Source organism: Trichinella spiralis (genome assembly GCF_000181795.1).
Source record: "Trichinella spiralis strain ISS 195 chromosome Unknown Scfld5, whole genome shotgun sequence".
NCBI classification, from domain to species: domain Eukaryota; kingdom Metazoa; phylum Nematoda; class Enoplea; order Trichinellida; family Trichinellidae; genus Trichinella; species Trichinella spiralis.
The window spans coordinates 2,957,680-2,973,732 of NW_003526944.1; the positions used below are offsets into that span (position 1 = coordinate 2,957,680).

The 16,053-nt window shown below is 37.3% G+C and overlaps 3 protein-coding genes across 3 annotated transcripts; 2 read left to right on the forward strand and 1 right to left on the reverse strand.

Annotated features, from left to right (window-relative positions):
- Positions 1–718: 718 nt before the first annotated feature.
- Positions 719–12,395, forward strand: Tsp_04329 (conserved hypothetical protein). The gene is made up of 7 exons (XM_003375095.1): positions 719–826; positions 1,269–1,318; positions 2,043–2,743; positions 7,350–8,497; positions 9,644–10,646; positions 11,158–11,402; positions 11,514–12,395. Exons 1-7 carry the CDS (start codon positions 719–721, stop codon positions 12,393–12,395), a joined length of 4,137 nt encoding a protein of 1,378 aa, XP_003375143.1.
- A 1,824-nt stretch (positions 12,396–14,219) lies between these two features.
- Positions 14,220–15,217, forward strand: Tsp_04330 (Ras-related protein Rab-32). Its single transcript, XM_003375096.1, has 5 exons — positions 14,220–14,270; positions 14,332–14,481; positions 14,544–14,622; positions 14,691–15,022; positions 15,086–15,217. Exons 1-5 carry the CDS (start codon positions 14,220–14,222, stop codon positions 15,215–15,217), a joined length of 744 nt encoding a protein of 247 aa, XP_003375144.1.
- Positions 15,218–15,438: 221 nt separating this feature from the next.
- Positions 15,439–15,908, reverse strand: Tsp_04331 (putative myosin head). The gene is made up of 2 exons (XM_003375097.1): positions 15,825–15,908; positions 15,439–15,717 (listed from the first exon to the last, which is right to left on the reverse strand). Exons 1-2 carry the CDS (start codon positions 15,906–15,908, stop codon positions 15,439–15,441), a joined length of 363 nt encoding a protein of 120 aa, XP_003375145.1.
- Positions 15,909–16,053: the final 145 nt, after the last annotated feature.

Genomic DNA, 16,053 nt, shown 5'->3' on the forward strand with positions numbered 1-16,053 from the left:
ACCATAACGTTGAGCTGAATAATCAGCGCTGGAATGCTTATCAATTGTCTGCGCTAAGCAAACACGAATGTTTGCAAATCTATTAGTTGGCGATGCAGTGCAGGGCAGTATAAGCACTCAGCATCTAGCAGCTTCTTCAACAGCAAAGTTGAAGTTGAATAGGTCGTTCGAATAAAAAATCACTTTTGTTATCACTCAAAGCGTATGCATCCCACCCGGTCTACACTATCATCATCATCATCAATCCAGTCGGCTAGCTGCTAAACATCGTACCAAGCATTCACAAATTTTCAAAGCAGGTGTGAATATTTTTCATATCACTCTCGGTTCGTTAAAATTCATTTCGTCATTATTGTACATTTGTTGATAAAGCACTTGTTACATGCTAAAAGTCGACCTCTCGTTTTAAATAAATAAATCCATTAGCAAAAGCAATTTCAACTAGTAGTGTACAATTAATAATGTAGCAGTGTAATTAGTTTGAATATTCTCATAATTTTTTTTTGATCTTAAAAAGCAATTTGAAAATCCATTTAGCTGAATGAGAAGAGCCGATTTCAATTCATCACCATCACACACACACACACACACAAATAAATAAAATTTGGAATATTTGAAATTTTGAAAAACAAAAATTCAACAGTTGCCAACAAGTTGTTCAACAAAAAAGATGTTTGACATATTCAATGAATTGTAACGAAATTTCGCAGTGACAATGATGGCCGGAAAAATTCAAATATTAAGAATTAAAAATAGCAATGGAAGAGAGAATTGGAAGTACAAATGCGAACGAACATTGTCGAATGGATTGCAACAATTGAGAAAAGTAATAAAATTCTGCCTGCCAACTTGATTGCTTTGAAAAGTAATTTGCAAATACGTGTCGCAAACATTGAAAGCAAACGAACGCTGCTATGCAAGAGTTGCCAAATGGAAAGTTGAATAGAAAGAACTTTTGCTTTAAAATAATAATAAAAATTAAAAAAAGACAGGAACAACATTTCCAATTCTCACATTGAAATAGCTATTATCAAATAAATAAATGCACATCAACCATTTCAACAATTGTGACGCTTATAATTTAATGCAGGCACATTAAAGCTGTCTGTGCCTGCCTGCTTGCCTTCGCTCAACAACGCCGAAGTTACAATGAATGAATAATGATTCTTGCTTTATTGCCATTTAATTTTCTTCAGTAGAACCTTGTAAAAGGCTATTTAAAAGCATCAGCAGAAAAAGCTACTATCATTACACTCTATCAGTTTCAGTTGACTACAAGTACAAATATCCTTCATTGCTTTTCCTGTATCGATAAGAGGTGTGTATAAATGAGAAGTTTCAAAAATCATCATTAAAAGAGTCTTCTTGTTCAAGGTTGATAATAAACTCATCTCACCGGTAAAAAAATAAGAAGAAAATGACCATACCATACCGTATATTGTTGCCATATCAAGTCAAATGGGTCAATTTAGAAAGGACAACCTCGCCGCTTTTTAAAATAGCTGCTAGCCTTAGAAAGTCGTAGTTGTCAATTTTGGCTAATTTCAAAACAGCTTGCTTGCATTGGATAGTATTTTTTTTCATCGTACTCTCTCACAAACTTTGTCTTTGAAAATTTGTCAACGAATCGGTGAGATGTTGCATGACATGAACGAAGAAGAGATTAATTGAAACTTCCGTGGATATTTGTTAGAAAATTTGCCTTTTCTCCCGTTTTTGCATCCCAACTGTCGTACCGTTGTTGTAATTTGAATAAGCGCTCGTTGTCCCATCTTCTTGTACAAGAAAAATATTTGACCAAATTAAAAATATTCCCCCTTGCATTGTAGAATAAATAGACAAAAAAGAGAAGAAATTATTGAACTGATGGCAGAATCAGTGTTGGAAAATTGTGAAGACAACAACGACAACAGTGGTGGTGGTGGTGGTGGTGGTCAGCAGCAGGACTGCAGAGATTTGAATAAGCTTGAATCAACAACATCAACAGCTGCTGCTTTGTTAGCAACAGCGAGAACGGAAAAGTCAACTGTGCACAATTGCAGCAAGGCGATCGGTTTTTCTGTTTCATTTGCATCACCAGCGTCGCAGGTGGTAGGCGATGACATTAGCAGTGCTGTGCAAGCGCCGGTGACGGCAGACGTTAACCAGTTCGTCGCCTGTTGTCAAAGACGTCTTCAGCAGCTCGTGTCGCAGTATGCAGTCGGCGGCGATCCTCGGTCGTTCAGCTACAGTAATCATCCAGAAGACGATTTGAACGACCGCCAACAAGCATCCGGCCAATTGCGACACAGCCAGGAGGAGGCGGATTGGTCAGCGCCGCCAGGACAACGAACATTGTTCGACGACAGCGACTTCTGTGGATCGATAAAGCGAAAAGTGCCACACCGAATTCACCGCTTGACGAACACCGATTCAATTTGCTGCTCATCAATAATATCCGCCCAAACAGCAGAACCTGACAACGACGACGACGGTCATCGTCTTGACGACCAACTGACCATCATCGCCAACAACACTGACCGCGTAATTGATCAAATGGAAATCGACCTCGACGGCGCTTTGAAACGTTTCGACCGTTACTGTTGCATTTATTCCGATTCACCGCTGTCCAACTACGTCTCCAGTGGACGTTTGAGACGTGACCGCTCCAGGCTGGTTGAAAACAACTCATCGCCTGACAACCACCACTACCACCATTCACACACGTACAAGCAGCAACACATCAAGCCAAATTGTAACCATGGTAAGTACAATTTTTCTTAAAAAAATCTTTTCTACACTCCTACCTCTCCTCACTCGATTCAAAAATTACACAAACCATTCTCTGCTTATCGTGTACATGTGCATAATTCTTGTCTACCGTATGGATTTCCCTTTTTTAATCTACAATAACTACTAACTACTACCGTAATTTGAGTACAAGGACAGATAATATTATCACCGTATTGTTCAAGTGAATTTTTGAATTAAACACAAAACAATCAAGTACTATGCATGTTTACCTGCGGTGAAAACATTTGATATTCTTTCTTCAAATTAAATATAAATTTATTCTGTCAATTTTTATCACAATTCAATTTAACTAGCGTAATTTAAATTCCAACGCTTCATCTACTACTCATTAGATTAAAATTAAAGTTAAATTAGAGAAAATAAATTTTTCTACTGAAATTTCCTCGTCGATTTATTTATTCTTCACATTTGTGAAAACAACAAATATCAGAAGAGATAACGATGAATTTTGTTTATATCTGCGTGTTTATCAAATGGTTGAGCTTATCGGTAAACAGTGAAACAAGCTAATTTAGAAAGTTTCACCGGCAACAATTTAGCGATGTAAACAAAGAACTCGATATGCCTCGTTGTTGTTGTTTACTCACTGTTGCATGGTGGAATGAATGGAAATTGAATATTACAGTAATTTACTGTAAGCTTTACTTTGCTAGATTTTTGTTTCATTTTAATCTTCCATTGATCAAAGGAAATTTGCTGCGAAATGAACCGGTTTCGTTTCAACCGTCTCATGCATTCTCTCATTGTTCACAATTATCAATCAAAAGCTACTTTTGAAGTTGTGAAACAGTATTTCTGAAAAGTCAAAACTGGACCATTCCCATAATGTGCCGCTATGTGTTGCTTTATCACTTGTCAAAAATTGTCAAACCTTCTTTCCCAAACATGCAGCAATAAATCAGACTTAAATCGAACATATATTTCAAATTCTGTATTCAAAATAATCATTAGTTATGCTTGAGGAAAAATATTCACATTTATGCAAATTCAGTGCAAAACCAGAACAAAATTCTTTTTTGCACAAAACAGAAAGAAAGCAATTGAAGCTGCTCGCTACTAGAATGCGTTCAAATTTCCCGCCAATTTTTCCATTATCTCGCAAGTAGATTTAATTTCACAACTAAAGCTAAATTTGATCAAAAAAGCAAAAGCAAAACTTTAGAACTTTGCAACAAAACAGATGCAGCGTTGTTATCAAAAAAAGAATGAAAAAAATTGCTGCTAACCGTGTAACAAACTCTGCTTAAACATATATACGAACTTATTCACGAAACGTTGCTGGCTTATTACTTATTCTCTGAACGAGCATTTCGAAAGTGCACACTTTATGTAGCAAAATAATAATGCGCAGTTTCTCTCGTTGAAGCGTAAAAGATTTTCCAACGCGATGCCGCCCAGATGTTGAACTTCTGCTATTGCTAATAAAATTAAAAAATGCACGCTGAACAAAAAAATAATAAAACCAAGGACCAAATGAACAGCAGCAAACAATTTGCAAATTTGATTTGGCACTTATTCAAAAACTATTTTCCTGTGATATACTGTAAGACTGTGGAGTTAGTTGTCTTAAACGATCGACATTACTACCGTTGCTAGGGAAAGATAAAAGTGCAATGAAATTTCAAGTTGTCTAATCAATTCTGCCAGTGCAGAGGAGAGGAACAGTGGCGTTTTAAACAATCATACAGCTTCATCTTATTTATATTTTCTCTTCATAACCGCATCCTGTACTGAGTGAGTAATAATTATTTTTATTTCAACTTCTTTCCAAATTTTCTTGAGTATTTTCGGTTTGTGCATCGAGATATATGCCTTGACCATGGTTTAAGCTATTGCAGTTCAAACAAGTATGAAAAAATTTAAAAATCTTAAACAATAGCTGCTGAACTGTAATATAGCAAACAAGTCTACATTTTAATTTTTTTTATCAAAAAAAAGTTAATTCTAAAGAAAATTCTCATCAAATGAATGATATTATTATTATTGAGTACATTTATTATTTCATTTCAGTAATGCATTTTCATCATTGCAGCTTTATATATTCTTTGAGCATTTTCTAGAGAATATTGATTTTCCAACTCCCTTTCTCTCCCTCTTCAGCTATTAAGCACAGACAGAGATAATTTTACAAACGATTGCGCACAAAATAAACACACAAAGCCTCTACGTATTTATGCAGATTGTCTTTTTGTGTAACGCTATCGTAGAAGAATTTTCCACTGTTTTGTCATCTAATAAGATATCAGTAAATAAAATATTTCCCTTCCTACGTTTGATATGACTGAAAAATTCCGTACATTTTCTCAAAAACGACTATAGCGACATTTACAATAATTTGCACGCGTATATTAGTGTAATTGAAAAGTAGGGGAAAAATTATATAATTTAGTATATTAAAAATAATAATAAAGAACAACAATCTGAATAAATTAAAACTTACATCAGTCAGCAGTGTTGTTAATTGGGGTTGAAGTGAACTTTGTTTGCCAGCAAGTCTGCTAACGGTGAAAGTGAAAAGGCTGGAATAACTGGACGCACGTTTTCCAAAAAAAGTCTGCTCTCACGTAAAGCTTGCACATTTAGACGACGACCGTTCTCGACCGAATGATCACACTGAATTGTTCTGCACAGAGAAATTTATTTGATCAACTGCGTCATTCTCTTCGATATATATGCAAATTTCAGTGGGTTTGTTTGTTCCTATTGTAAAACCGTGAACAGTTAATGTATATAATGTTCTCCGCTTTCAGAAATTCATATGAAAAATAATTATTAGCAGATTATTATTTCAACAATATAAAGCATGTAACAAAATATTTAAGATACAGCATTTTTTGCTATTTACATAATCTACGTGTGTAACAACGCATTCGTTTTTTCTTTTTTCAAAAAACATTCGTTTTAAGATATTACGTCATTGTATATATTTTTGAAAATACAATGCCATTCAATATGTACAAACTGAATAATGCTGCTGCTAATGTAATCGTTTATTTTTGTCAAATTTGATGGAAGATGATGGTGATAATATTCAAATCATACTGATGCAACCTAATTTTTCTCTGACCAGTTTGTAAATTAGAATGTGCCTGCAACAACCAGAAGCAGATTGTCATTGCTACACTGTCGACAACATTTCTGGCTAGCAATAATTGCTTTTTAAACTGGACACTTTTTACGCGCTTTTCCGGTACTCATTGTAGAAATATTCGACCACGAAATTCTCTCTCAGTTTTCCATTCTATATATCAAATGAAGAAATGAAAATATATTCTCAAATCAACTGGTATTATGAACAGTTTCTTGTATAATGATTCAGTCATTGTAATTAAAATCAACTTTACATGTAAAAACCCTTTTCGGTATACTGTAATCTGCACACGTATATATATATATATATATGTATGTATTTATTTAATCTAAAATTTCAACTGTTCAAGTATTTTTCTTTATATTTGTTTGCATGTGTAATTATATCAACTTTTCATGCTCTGCCAAAATCGAAGCACAATAATATAGCACACACAATTCAGTCATTGCATGTATGTCATTGGAAAATACTCGTTAGCACAAGCTCGACTGGTTTCTTCTCTTCACCTTAATCATTCTCACACACACATTTAAAAGGAAAACCAACAACCAAAGAGAATATCTAGGGAAATATTTTTTTGCGAATTTTATGCTAAACAGTTAATGCAAAAATATTAGACCGTTTGCAAACATATTTTTGCGACAAAATTATTCTTCTCATCGTCGATTGTTCTTCTTCTTCTTCTTTTCAACAAGCTTAGTCAAAAATTGCTTACTTTTTCTTGCTAACCGTGCAAAGTCTACATACAACATTTCAAAGAATTTCAATCAAGAATATCAAGGATTGGATTTTAGTCGTTGGTGACTGTTGGTGAAAGTGGCACGCGGTCACAAATTTCCACCTTTGCATTAATCAGAAGCTGTGTACAGAATCAGACGGTTTGCCTGCTTTTGTTTATTTGTTTGTTCACCAAACAAACATACAGCTTGACAGTTAGATTTTCATTTTTTTTCAATTCCGTCATGAATTGAAAATACTAAGCTCATTCGAATTATACATACATATATATATATAGTTTTGTCCTTCAATTTCACCTCTGTTCAGTTGACCACAAAGCAGAGCTTTTATTCCAAGCAAAACCGTTCAGCTTAGAGCGTGCGAACGTGACGTTATGCTTTGTTTACTTTGCTTTGTTACCACGTTGAACTTTTAAAATGATGATGGATCGAGAATGCAAATTTCATTTTTGGCAAAATTAAGCTAGAAAAAAGCGAGCATAGTGCAGGTGAATTTCTTCTCAATTGGGCATTTTTCTTTTTAGCAACTTCAACTGGCAGTCTAGCCAGTTTTCCGGATGAGCAGAACAACAATAACAACGACAACGACGACCGCATACCGTGCTCATTTTTGCATTTCACTGCTGAGGCCGACCGAGGTCGCCAAACAACACCACCACCACCACCATCATCATCACTACCACAACCACAACCCCAACCCCAACCGCTAACACTAGACGGCGTTGCAGATAGGAAAAGTGACAAATACGAAAAGCCGGTCAACGTCGACCCGCCGGTAGCAGCAACGGCCTCGACATTCAGCCTGGACGAGGACGACGACAACCGTAAAAGCTCGACAATTCTGCACGGCTATTGCGTTGGTCAGACGACGGCAACGTTCACATCCCATTCTGAGCACATCCCGTTGAATATTGCCGTCAGTGTTCATTCAACCGGCAATAACAATATCAATTCCGCTCGTCAACTGCAACCAGATCAGCAGCAGCATAGTAAGCAGCAGCATTCTTTGCCAACAGTTATTGACAGTCAGCGTCAAAAAGCAACTGTGGAACAATTCCAACCGCCACCAATGGCACATCAGCCGTTGTCGACGAACAGTGGTGGTCGTAAATGGTGGAACGGTTCCACGAAGACCACTGCCCAACGACCACTGGCCGTACCGCGCATACAGACCGAAGACTTGGAACGCATGCTGAGGCGACCGTATTTTGCGCGTTGCAAAGCCGACTATTCGCCTCTGGACGTCCAAACGATACAAGCCGACGAATCTGCACTGCCAAGTCCAATCTCCTATTTATCAACTGTCTCTTCCAGGCCGACAACACCGAGTCAGTGGAACAATTATGGCTCTCATCCACACCAGCAGACAACAACTTCGTCGTCATCCGAAGAATACCAACGATATCGACAAAAGCAAGACGAATTGGAACAGACACGCCAGCTGAGAAGGCAAAAGTACAAGGCGAAAATTGAACGGGCCAAAAAGGAATTTCTCGAAAGCCGTGCCAGCATATCGGACTTGTTCAAAAGTCGTGAAGAGTTTGCGAAAAAGTTCAAAATTTCCATGGAACGCATGGACGAGCGGATGCGCGATCCGGAAGCCGCCCGCGGACCCTACTTGGAATATTTGTCCCGAAGTGGCAATTTGCACATCAAAACTGACCATCAAGCGCCGGTCCGCTACGTGCCACAAAAGTCGCCCTTCGACCGGGATTATCAGGCGCTGTTCGATCGCGCCGAACGGATGTGGGCCGCTTACGAAAGACGTCGGGCCAACAGTCGTCAGAATCTTTACGCACGGTCGCGCGCCATTAGCACTGGATTTCTCGAAAGCACTATCGCAGATGTGGCCAATTCACCAACTGACGCATTTCAGGTAAATATTTGTGTACCTAATCATTTTCCTTTTCTTTTTTTCAAATCTACATCATCATCTTATGCAAAAGTACACACATCTATTTTTATGTGTAAAAGTAGTTGTTTTTTTTGGCATATTATTCATACATTGTACAGAATACTGCTTTTTGGCTAAATAGCTTCTTATTCATTTTACTCTTCCGGTCAGATTCTTCTCAATAAGAGGTCATGTTTATTTTCTTCTCCAGTGTAATGAAGAACTAGTTTAAGCATAGTTGAGAAAATTGTATCACACATGCTTGCTTATCATCATTATTACTATTATTCAAGGTCGACCAAGGCCAAGCTGCTGAATCAGTAGCATTTGAATTATCAGTACTATTTTCGAGTTTATCTTTCTTTTTTTTCTATTCACTGAATTACTATCCAGTTTCTATATGTTTCTGTGGTGAAAAACTTCACCATTTTCAAACTGTATACTGTATCTTTTTAACATGCATTCACTTTTTCAAAGAAAAACAACAAAATGTGAAAAACAACCTGCAGAGTAACCCCTAGACAAATATTTGATAGATGAAAATCGATGTTTAAAATGATAATTTCTATTTAACTAAAGCGTTAGCATTTGCATTTGCATAAATAGTTCGCGTACAAATTGCATGCCTGATGCAATGCATTCTTTGCGTACTTCACGCATAGATTACACATGTATTGTGACCCGTTTGTAAAAGTTCAAACTTCTGCTATTCCCACTGCATGACAAACAATTGTTGTTCATTCACTTTAGATCCTCAAATTCATAATAAATCTAAACTCATAATGAAATACTAAATTTTATCAAGTTAAGAATAAATTGTTCCATTTAAAACTGTACCCTCTGTAGAGCTTTCAGTTGAACCGTCACATTTACTACCCACGTAGTTTAACACACTTATTACTCATGGATTATGCAAAAGAAACGCAAATATTTTGCCAGTTTAAAACGACACAACAAATAATAAATGATTGATGATGATTTCCAAACGATGTAATAGTACATGCTGTACTAGGCAAGTCAGCTGAATTGTTGAATTCATTAAAGTCATATTTTATGCTGAAAAATGTTTTCAGTTTAATAATGGGTAGATATTATTTCAGTTTGCCAAGTTTTTCTTTTTTATTTTAGGTCGATGAAACAGATTTGGACGAAGTGCATCAACAAAATTTGCAAACAATTTTAGTTGATCACATTTCTCGGCGTGATTCTGTAGCGATGAAAGATCGTCAAGTAGCGGATGCACATAGTCGAGCCCGAAGTGTTGACTATCTCATGAATAAAGCAAACCGTGAAGAAGCGGCTCCTCCAGAAAACCAACTGCAACGCATCATGGGCGGCGCGGAAGTATCAAACACAAATGTGGATGATACAAAGCTGTCCGTTCATGAACTGCGCTTCAAAAAGTCCACTGATCAATTGCATTTACCCGACTGGTATGTCTCTTCAAGATATTCATCCGGTCAAAAGCCAGTGACCAACTTTCACCCAAGTCCCAAACAGACTCAACCGACTTCTTCTCAACCTAACCATAGATTCAACACTGCTCAAAATAGCATGGCCAGATCGCATCTTTCAACAACAAGCATACGTTGTGAAGAAAAAGTAAAAAAGGTGCCCGAGATCCCGGTTGATTTTTTTCACAAATATAAAGATGAAATAGAAACCTTGCGAAAAAGCAGATCTGAATTGAATAAGTTGATGGAAAATGACCAATTCGTTAAACAAGCACCATTGCTCATGTCCACGCCCACACCCGATCGTTCGTACAACACTATCCCACCGGTGCCTGTAGCCACTGTGCGACCAACACAACTGCAAATAACAGAAACTTATACAATCGAAAAGAAGATTATTACAAATCAGTCGCAGTCTAGTTCTGTATCAAGCATCACTCGACAGCTGACTGAACCTCAGCCTAATAAATTTTGGTCAGAGTCAGCAAAATTTCCAAATGCAAGACTTCCGGCTCCTCCTGCTCTTCATCCTCCTCAGCCGGCCCCACGTTCTGATAGAATAAGACAGTTTTCAGCCGGATATACAGTGTCAGCGGTGCCAAGCTGTTGGAACGTTCCAAAGCAACGGGATAGTGTAGTTATCGACGTCGTTGACCCAGAACTGCAGGCCAAGTCAGGTAACGATGACCTATTCGTTTTATTGTACACGAGCTTATTTACTTTCCGAATCCACCACATATCTCTTCTCATTTGATTCTCACCTCTGTTCTCTCTGAGCAAATAAACAACAACAGACCAATCAATTAAATATATGTCGTTCGATTTTCTTCAAGTTTACTCATAGCTCGTCTGTAGCAATATAATCACATTTCAATAATAACTTTGCCTTCAAAGCAATTAAAGAATTTCGCAGAATCTTCGCCAAATATGATAACAGTTATTTTCCATTCTGGTAAACTATTTTACAATTTCCTGTACTCTTCTAATTATCATTTTAAATGACGGCTTTTGTAATGACTACTGTAGAGGAAATCAGAGATGTTGATTTGAATAAGTCGATTTATTTACTACAATTATATATGATTCCAAATAAGAACTAAATCCATCTCCAGATAAGACAGTTGGATAGATTTTCACAGTCTATTATCGGAAATATGGTATATTGTAAAGTTTCTCGTCGAATTTCAGGATCTAAAAGTGGGAAGCCAGGAGAAAGCAACATAACTTTGGAAGAAGCTCTGGATTCGATCTTATCTCTACCTGGTGGGCCAAGTCGTTGGAAAGAGTTGGACGAGTCATTGGATGCAGATGACGCACCGCGTATACGGCCTCTCACTCCAACCACATTATCCCGACCAGCAGTTTTCTCAGACAACGATTTGCTCATGGATAGATGCCGTAAATTGCCCAATTTGGCGCGTAAACTGCTACATGTAAGTAGATTGAAAAAACAACGCGCTAATAATTAACAAATGGGTGGGATTTGTTCGCAGTTTTCAAAATCTTTCATTGAATTTCAACTAATTTCACTAAATTTGCTTCAGAATGAACCGCTCTGGGTACGATGCAACTGCTGCAATCGAACAGTAGACATGGACACTGCGAGAGGTCGATATATAAGCTGTAGGCATTGTTACACCTATTACTGCAGTTATGGATGTCGCAGCGACGACTGGTTCGAACACAAGCCTCGATGTACTTATGCCAGAGTGAATACGGTGTGCAAAGAGGCAATTGTCCGCGTGAAAAAGGATCTTCAAGCACAAAGGCAAATGTCAGCAGTGGCGCAAAGTGGTTACAACGAACGAGGGCGTGGATCGGTGAATTTGCGCTTCTTGCGCCTAGATTTGGCAAGGCAGTATATTGCCAACGGGTGGTCTGCATTGATTGGACACGACTGTTTGTATTATTTCACAATATCCGATTTGATCGAGATGGGAAAGAGTGCGGATTTGATCCACGCTTGTCGTCAATATGATCCGACGACAAAATTCATCCTCAGCGTCAGCGTTGTGGTGGAAATTGACAAAGTTCCCGTTACCCCATCTTTCGGACCCAGACTTTCTGACTCTTCAGAGTCCCACTACTACGCCGGTTCAAATAGGATTTCTCGCTTTTCCAACTTTAAAACACAATCCCTACCGCCGGCTCGTCGTGTGAGATCAAGCGGCGCAGTGAAAACTCTTGCCAGTCAACCGGCATCTGTAGTCTTAAAGTCGGTGCTAAAGTCGTTGGAAAATATTGCACCCAGTGCTGTGGAACAACCGCCGCAGCGTCCTGCCACTTTCAACCGTTCTAACCAACTCAGACATACAGTGGACAGTGGTCAACGGTCTGCCCGTAGTAACACGCATGGGCACACAATGCCGCATAGGTTTGGAGTAGAGTTGGCATTTCCGACTGAAGTCGATGAAACTGAAGTTTAATGGAAAAAAATTACCCACTTCAGTTGTACTTCCCGATCAGTGATTGAATTAATAGATGCACAAAATATCCGTTGCCTGCATTATAATTTTTTACATACTCAACCCGTTGAAGCAATAAATTAGTTTGACTATTTTCTGGAAAAATGAGAAATTGAAACAATCGTCTATTAGTTCTTAAATCATCACAGTCTAGCTTTGTTCAATTTATAAAAAGTACATAAATTCAAGTTTCAATTCAAATGACAACCTAAATAAAATATCCATTCATCTGCAAAACAGAAAAAATCATCAAACTGATTTCTAAGCATTCTGAAAAATTGCATCCATTATTTTCTTTGACAATTTGTAAACTGAAGAACAAACAACCTTATTTCAATACTTTTATATTTGAAAAGATTCTTAAAGTACAGTACAGCTACTTATGACCACCGAAAAAGTTAAACATTCGATAGAACAAGCAAAGAACATTATGCAAAATTGATATCGATAATAGTACTAACAACTGACGAACAACTAAGCCACTACTAACAACAAAAAACGACGAAAATGATCTATCTATTGTTGTACAACTGCCCTTTCAGAGACTTTTACATAATTATCTTTTCGATCTACAACTTATCTTCAACCTCATCTAAACAATGCGACTTCAAAAATTAAAACTAGGATAATCAATAATGTGAAATATTAAAACAATTGGCATACATCTCATTTATAAAACAGTGCTATAATCAAGTAACATTTTAAAATAACCCAAACTGTTCGTCAATATGGATTTCGTTAATAAAATTTCGACACTTATAAGCATTGCATTACTTAGTCACGGTAGTAAATTACAAATTACAATGCATATTCAAAATTATACGCTCAATCAATTCTTGAAAAACCAAAAAATTCAACTTACCAAAATAGATGACTTGTCATCATTGAAGTTCACATTCTGTTTGTGTTCGTTCGTTATTCGACTACTTGAATTTCATTCAAGAAGCACAATTAAACCAAAAAATCAACTACTTTGATGCGACCAGCTTTCCATTAGAAACGCCATTGCACTCACACCATACACCGTACGAAACTGAAGCCACGACAGCCTACGTAAAACGGTCAAGTAAAAATTTGCATACATTTTCTGATAAACAAGTCATATTATTTCTTCACTTTTAGGCGTCGTCTGATTAAGATGCATGCTCTTACCATTTGTCTGCTTTTCAGTTATAGCTTGCCACAAGTCCGAACTTTTAACTGAATAAATTTGCTTATCTATTTATATATTATTGCACAACATAATTATTACAAAATAAGACAATTAATAAAGTCGATATGCAACACAAATTAATTACAAGTCAAAAGTGTACTGTCTCATTATTGATTATCAGGGATAATATGATTAGGAGAAAACCACAAATGTATATACATATTTATTTATTTATTTGTTTAAATTTATTTATTTATTTATTTATAATTATTTGTTTTGTCATAAGTAAAACTTTTTGGCACAGATAATTTCGACAGTATTCATTTATCTCTATTTTCCGCTCTCAGTTTTCTTCATCTTTTAATAATATAGCATGCAGAAATTGATTACAATAAAATGAAATTTGAAAATAAATCCGCTGGAACAATTTTATTTGCTTATTGTCCATTATCTTGACAGGAATGTCTCCCCATTAAGAGACACGTAATCATTGTACACAACGATAAAACAGTGTGCAGATATGGACAAGCATTCAAGATTAAAGCAGAACAGTCCAAACAAGGCATGCGCGTTTTGATATGCACTGTTTGCACGGGCACCGTCAGCGTCTACACTTGGCCAAGTAGAAGAATATGATCAACTCATCTGAAACGGTTGTACTATCTGAGGATAGTGATAGTCATGTAAAATTTTTTTGAATTCGCTGTTGCAATAGAAAGTGAAAAATGACTTGCTGTTTCACAGTTTTCAACCAGTACAGAGATGTCGATGAAAAGCAATAGAAGTGGCGAGTACACGTTCAAAATATTGGTTATTGGTGACATTTGTACAGGCAAGACGAGCATCATCCGACGCTATGTGCACAATTTGTTTTCCAGTCAATATCAAGCAACAGTATACATATAGATTGTTTTTTTCCAATTCAGTACCTGCATTTTGATTGTACTACTACGTAGATAGGGGTCGATTTTGCCATGAAAATATTCCACTGCAGCAACAGCTCAACAGCGCGTCTTCAATTTTGGGATATTGCCGGTAAAACTACAAAAGCTACTGTAGATGCGTAGAGTTTTGCTATTGGCATAAAAAGATAATAATTTCAGGTCAAGAACGATTCAGTTCGATGACTAGAGTTTATTACAGGGGTGCGGCCGGTGCGATCATTGTATTCGACGTATCGCGTGCATCAACCCTGGACGGAGTGACAAGGTGGAAGAAAGATTTGGATTCCAAATGCCGTCTAAGCAACGGTATGCCAATACCGGCTGTACTGTTAGCCAACAAAAGCGACCTGCTAAAACACTACGCAACGGAACAATTGTCCAAATTGGACAGCTTCTGCGCTAAGCATGGCTTCGTAGGATGGTTTGCCACGTCTGCCAAACTCAGCACTGGTATCGCTGAAGCGGTCAGTAATCTCTGTGAACATGCAAGTGTTTGTTTTTCTTATTCCAACAACGAACAAATTATCCAACACTGATCCAATAATTAATTGTAGATGATCATGGTTGAAATGAACGGCAATTTCGAAATTCCAGTTGTCAGTGCAATAAGCAATATTGAATTAGCAGACGAATCAAACAAAAAGTCCGTTAGGAAAGAACGAAAGCCAACTTGCTGCCGTGGATAATATTTTCTATTTGTTGTACAGTAAGATAACTCAATGAACTATTTTGCAAAGATAAAATTATTAGAAAAAAACTGCCTAATAACAATGACAATGTAGCAGACGCAGACCGACAGCTAACAACTGCTGTGCTTCTCTAGATAACGAAGATGAGGAAGAAGAACAAAGCTACCGTAAGCCGACCGGTACTTGAAGATCAGGAAGAAGTACGGTGGAACGGATTATTAGCAGCGTGGAGCGATAGTCTGTTGTTTTGTGATATACGGTGGTGGTCGTTGTTGTGATTGCGAATAAATATTGTATTCCTGTTCTGTTACTTTGAGTGCTAGTATGTTACCAACAAAGCGTGAATTAGGGAAAAGGGGCGGCAGGGCCGGTACTAACCGGACGGACGATACAGACACCGAGACGAATCCGCAGATCGACACCGGCGTGTCGTCATTTAATAATGACCCTGGCGGCAACCCTGTTGAGGCGAGGAACGAGCCCGCCCGGGAGAGCGGCTCGTTACAACAATAATATGATATGATAATTGTAATGGAAATTTTATTTGCGATTATTTAAAGCAAAATAACCGTTCGACTCAACTGCCTAAAATCTGTTTCAAAACTTGCTCTGTTTTATGCATCGCAAAAGAAATTTCCACACGCAAAATAACAACGTTCTGCTGGTGGAGATGACAATAATTTGCCATTCAAAAATTCTGAATATATTTTAAAAAATTTATCGTCGAACATTCCAAAATTGCAAATACGAAAAAATTTCTATTGAGTGCTTGCTTAAGTATGTTCATATACTGTAGTGAGCAATATTTATTCATGCATTTATTCAATTCATTA